Raw genomic sequence first — 6000 nt, 5'->3', positions numbered from 1 at the left:
CTCCATAATTATTTCAATTTTTTTTGTTTTTTTATAATTTATTTATTTTTTATTTATTTCTGAGAGAGAGAAAGAGAGAGAGACGGCGTGAACAGAAGAGGGTCAGAGGGAGAGGGAGACACAGAATCTGAAACAGGCTCCAGGCTCTGAGCTGGCAGTCAGCACAGAGCCCAACGCGGGGCTCAAACCCATGAACCGTGAGATCATGACCTGAGCCGAAGTCGGATGTTTAACAGACTGAGCCACCCAAGGCGCCCCTTCAATTTATTTTTTATACTTTTTCTTCTTGCATATTTATGTCTTTGCAATTTATATAATGTATCATGTTCTCTTCATCAACTGTTTTAATATAGGTAGATATCTTTGTTTTTTCTTGAATGATAATGACACATTTCTAGTTAAATTTCTTTTGTTGTCTTCAATTTCTACCTTTTGAAGCTCTGCTTTCAGTCTAAAATGTTTTTTTTTAATAGATACTACTATTATCCATCTTTTTTTCTGTTAAGTGTATGAAACGAGGAACTAACCACTTTAAAGAAGTGAGAAAGTGATATGTATTAAGCTTTGGTCAGAGTTTAAATAAATAAAGTTCAGTCTCTCTAGTTCACTGTTGTTTCTATGGCCATAACTCTCCAGGGTTTTCAGTTGAGAGTGATATTTACTGAGACTCCTTTGGCAACTACGTACCCGCAACACAGAAACTGCAAAAAAAAAACCCAAAACCAAAAACATAAACAAAAAAACCCAAAAAACAAAAACAAAAAAACAAAAAACAAAAAAACCCACACTGCTTTATGGAAGTCATCTCCTTATATTTTAATCCCCTGCTCTTCACACTTTTAGAAGCAGGAAAAATTCTTGAGGGGAATAAACTATATGTTACCCCTTGAGTCCCTAATTTTGTCACTGTAACTTTAACTTTGGCCTATTTTTTATGTCCACCAAATGACCTGCTTTCCTAGCTAAGCAAATAATTTTGACTTCTCACCAATAACCAGGTTTTAAAATGACTTCTGGTATAAAATAAACTCCTTATTTCCAGTTTACTAGAGCCTGTGGGAGTTTCAGCTAAGATCTGGATATGTCCCTGTGGATCCTCTTACGGTGCACCATTTTTCTTCAGCACCATAATGCAGTGGTTAAATCTTCCTATCAAAAATTTTCAGCTTACTCCTCCAACTATGGTAGAACTAATGGATGTTATAATAAATAATATCCGTTGGTTGGATTTTATGAGAACTGAACACATTATGTGCATGGATTGGAGATTGAGTGTAAAAACTGAGACTCCATGATTTTTTGGTCTAAGGAAAATATAAAACAATAAGATATTAGTTTAGTGGTTTGACTTGAAAAGACATTTATATAAATTAGATTATTGACCAATAAGTCAACTTTTAAAGTTTCGTATACACTTATAGATATCTAGACTTACTAAAAATTAGAAGATAACTGCACACCATGGTTAATTTTAAGGTATCTTTTTGACAAGAGTGCCTTCAATTTTTAAATATTTTATCTAAATGATTTTGTGTGATCTTAACTCTAGTCTTTGTTTCCAATTTGCATTATGGAAATTTTGTGCAATATACTTTAAAGCACATCAGAATTTTAAATATATTTATGAATTATTTTAAAGTAATATAAGCTAAATAAAACTCACCACACATCTTTTTCAGGTGCAGATTTTGGTCCTGAAGAGTGTTATGCTTACCTTAATTCTAAGACTGATCAATCTGGGAACTGTGGTTCAGGGCCTTCAGGATACACACAGTGTAAACCTAAGTATGCTTTAAGAAATCTATCTGAGAAACTGTATTTATTGCCTTAAGTTAGAAAATACAACAGATAATTAAGCTTATGAGTAATCAAAATATTACCTGACCATGAAGTTAGACTATATTTAATCAAATTATGTCTTTAACACAGAATATCTGTACTGCTCTTTCTCATACACCCCATGATCCCTTTTACTGTCCCACAGAGTGTTTAATTAATATATATACATATATATATATAATTTTGTTGAGGGTTTTTATCATGAATGGATATTGTACAGATCTTTTTTCTGCATCTATTGAAATGATTAGATGCTTCTTATACTTTATTAATGTGGTGTCTCATGTTGGTTAATTTGGAAATACTGAACCACTTTTGCAACACAGGAATAAGTCCTACCTGAAAATGATGATTTTTAAAAAATGTGTTGTTGGATTCAGTTTGTATTTTATTGAGAATTTTTGCATCAATTTTGGCCTGAGATATTGGCCTATAATTTTCTGTTTTAGTGGTGTGTTTTTCTGGTTTTGATATCAGGGTAATCCTGACTTCATAGAATGAATTTGGAAGTTTTGCTTCATTTTCTATTTTTGGAATAGTTTGAGAAGATTAGGAATAGTTTGAGAAGATTAGGTATTAAGTCTTCTTTAAATTTTTTTTTTTTTTTTGGAATTTGCTTATGAAACCATTTGTTCTTGGACTTGTTTTTTGGGAGAGTTTTGATTACTGATTCAATTTCTTTGCAGGTTATCAGTTTATTCAAGTTTATGATTTCTCCATATATGTTTAATATTGTAAGAAGGTTTCCAAGTATTTTGTGGAGTGAGTGTAAAATTTTACATTTCCATCAACAGTGTACAATTTCACTAACATTTGGCATTGTCACAACTTGCTTGCAGGGTTTTGTTGTTGTTGTTTATTTTCTTTTGGCCATTCCAAAAAGGTAAAATTACTCTGGTTTTACTTTGAATTTATGTACTAATTTATGAAATGATCAGTCCTCCATGTGATTGTTAGCCATTTTCATATCTTCTTGGGTAAATTGTCTTGCTAAATCTGTAGCCCATTTTCAAATTGTGTTTTGTTGTTTTTATTAAATTGAAAAAATATTTTACATATCCAGAATATATTTATCGTATCTATGAAATGTAAATATTTTCTCTAAATCTATCCCTTTTCTTTACTTAATGACATCTTTCAAAGACCAGAAGACTTTAATTTTGATGAAGCCCAATTTATTCATTTGTGTTTTTTATGGATTATGATTCTGTTATAGTATCTGAGAAATATGTGCTCTATTACCATAATATGGTGAAAACAGAAGTGTTTGTCTTGTTCCTGATTAAAAAGTGATAGCATTTAATTTTTCAACTTTAACCATGATGTTACTAGTCAGTTACTCATACAGCTGTTATCTATCTGAGGAAGTTCCTTTCTATTCCCACTTCAGCTAGATGTGTTTATCAAGAATCGGTGCTGGATTTTATGAAATGTTATTTCTGTGCCTTTTGAAATAATTATGTGTTCCCTTCCCCTTTATTCTGTGACTTGGCTCTTAGATATTAACCCGATGTTGCATTGCTAGGTAAATCCCACTTAGTCATGGTGTCTAATCATTTTATGTAATTCTAGATATGGTTTGCTAATATTTTGTCAAGAATTTTTGTGTCCATGTACATTTATTGTGGCGCCTTCTCTTTGCTTGGATGTCAGAATAATATTTGCCTCATAAAATGAGTTAGAGTTTTATTTTTCTCATTTTCTGTAAATGTTTGTGTAGAATTAGTAAAATTTTTTCATGTATTTCATAGAATTTATCACTAGAGCCATGCGGCCTTAGGTTTTCTTTGTAATAAGGGAGCATGTTTGGATTCAAGGCAAATTTAGTTTCCACTGGTGTTGCTTCCCATCATTCCTTCTCAGACATATCCAGTATATGCATGTAGCTTCCCTGTCAGCTAGGAATGTAATATAAGGATAGTTTATCACTACCCTTCATGGAGTTATTACTTCTAGGATTGTGGCTTTAATTTTTGCCTTATCTGCCACTAACCCCAACTGGGATCTCAGTCTCAGGCTCACAGTGCTGCTGGTTTTACATTCTTTCCCTACCAAACTTGCTACCTTTATTCAAAGTATTGATGGGTGAAGTGTTTTGTCCTCTTTACCATATCTAGAACTACTCTCCTGAAATTTAATTTAATAGTTTTCATGACGAACCCTGCCTCTGGTAAAATATCAGCATCAAGTGATCTGAGAAAGGGCACAGGAGGAGACTCAGTAAAGAAGAGCACAGTTTCCACTTCTCTTGGTTTTAGGGCAGCTTTCCACAAATACTTCTCACATTTTTATTTGTTTTGATAAGTTTTATAGCGCTGAAATAGTTGTTTTGACAAATTGGCCCAGTTTTATGCTTGTCTGCAGAGTAGATGACTTAAATATATCTTCTCTTTTTTATAGCTTCCTTATGTAGATTTTTCTGTACAATTTTCTTTATTCTATGTCTCATTTATCACAAAATCTAGCACTGATCCATGATAAATACTCTCATCTAACTAGGAATAAAAAGGGACTTCCTCATCTGATAAAACTATCTACATTTTGTAGTTCTGTAAGCTTCCATCTAGGATCAATTCCCTGTAGTGTGAAGAACTTGATCTACATTTTCTTTAGTCCGATACTGCTGGTGATAAATGTTCTCAATTATTGTCTGAAATACCATATTTCATTTTGAGAGATATTTTCTCTGCACATAAAATAGGAAGACAGTAGATAGTTTGTTTCATATTTTGAATTTATCATTCAATAATCTGGTTTCCATTGTTTCTGTTGGAAAGTCCATCTTAAATTGTATTATTTCTCTTTTGATTTGTTTTTTAATATTCTGATTACCTTTATCACTTTTTCTGTGGTTTATAGCACTATCATTATGATGTATCTTAGTAGTTTTATTTTAATATTTATTATATATAATGCTTCTTGGATGTGGGATTCAATGTCTTGTCAGTTTGGGACCCAACATCCTGAGAGGAGGAATTCTGTTCGAAAAATTAAAAAGAAAATCCAAAGAGACTGGTATTTAGACTAACTTTACCAATTTTTAAAAGTGGAATAAGTGTGGAACTGTTTAAGAATCAAACAACAGTGAAAGAATCAGGCTAACTGGGAACTGGTTCAAAATTATTAAAATGTTCAGTTATTACTAACAATGCAAGCAAGGCTTTTATATTGTTTGTTGTTTTACAATTAATTGCATGAATCTTTTTGTAAGGCTTCAGTGCTTTACCTAAATCTTTTTGATTTATAAATGATATTCTAATATCTTTCTATTGAAGGCGAATTATTTCATTTTTGGTAAATTATAGGGATGTGCAGTGTGGAAAATTAATATGTGAATATAAAAAAGAAGAAATAATTAATATTCCAAATGCCACTGCTATTTATGCCAACATAAATGGACACATATGTGTTGCATTGGACTTTCCACCTGATTTTATAGTTGGCAAAATGATGTGGGTAAAAGAAGGAACCGTTTGTGGTAATAATAAGGTAGGTAGTCCTTTTTCCTCAAATAAATTCCTAATATTTTATACTCTATTTTCAAATCCATATTTAATATTTTTCTCATAATTGAAGTGTACATTTTCGATTTCAAGAATAAAAAATGAAAACTTTAAAAATAAGAAAAAAACATTTTAAATCTGCATCCATGCAGATTATCTTTCTATGAATACTTATTGACTACTTAATACTTTTTTCTGGGAATTATTGTATCTTCACTGAATGAAGAATCATACTGTTCATTCACTATATTTTATTAAATTGTCTCATGTTACATAGAGATGTAATTCATGCCAAAAATCATCTTTTAATAGAATTAATTTAAAAGAGCTGTTAATATAATATACATTCATTTTAGTGATGAAAATACTAAAAATAAGGAGATAAAAGCAAAATCATTTAAGTGCATATATATGAGATATAACTACTTAACATGTTCATGAACTTTCCAACTCTTTATTTATATACCCATACACAAAAATATAAAATATTTAGTATAACTATATTTCATATATATGTAATACTTGAATTTTTTTCTTCCAATATTATATTTAAATTCAAATTAGTTAATATATAATGTTGTACTGGTTTCAAGTGTAGAATTTAGAGATTCATCTCTTTTATATCAAGTGCTCATCACCATAAGTGCCCTCCTAAATA

At 30.9% G+C, this 6000-nt stretch overlaps 1 protein-coding gene across 3 annotated transcripts in view; it reads left to right on the top strand.

Moving 5' to 3' along the window:
- The window catches only part of ADAM2 (ADAM metallopeptidase domain 2), a 107135-nt gene that overhangs the window by 81095 nt on the left and 20040 nt on the right, over positions 1–6000 (top strand). For all 3 annotated transcript variants that reach the window (XM_077773073.1, XM_077773072.1, XM_077773071.1), the window contains 2 exons: positions 1680–1785; positions 5145–5328. In XM_077773073.1, the coding sequence (XP_077629199.1) occupies positions 1680–1785; positions 5145–5328 (290 nt within the window). The remainder of the gene's footprint in view (positions 1–1679; positions 1786–5144; positions 5329–6000) is intronic.

Source organism: Crocuta crocuta, unplaced genomic scaffold (assembly GCF_008692635.1).
Source record: "Crocuta crocuta isolate KB4526 unplaced genomic scaffold, BGI_CrCroc_1.0 scaffold177, whole genome shotgun sequence".
Classification (NCBI taxonomy): Eukaryota; Metazoa; Chordata; class Mammalia; order Carnivora; family Hyaenidae; genus Crocuta; species Crocuta crocuta.
The sequence above is the reverse complement of the archived record's forward strand: the minus strand, read 5'-3'. Positions and strand labels throughout refer to the sequence as shown.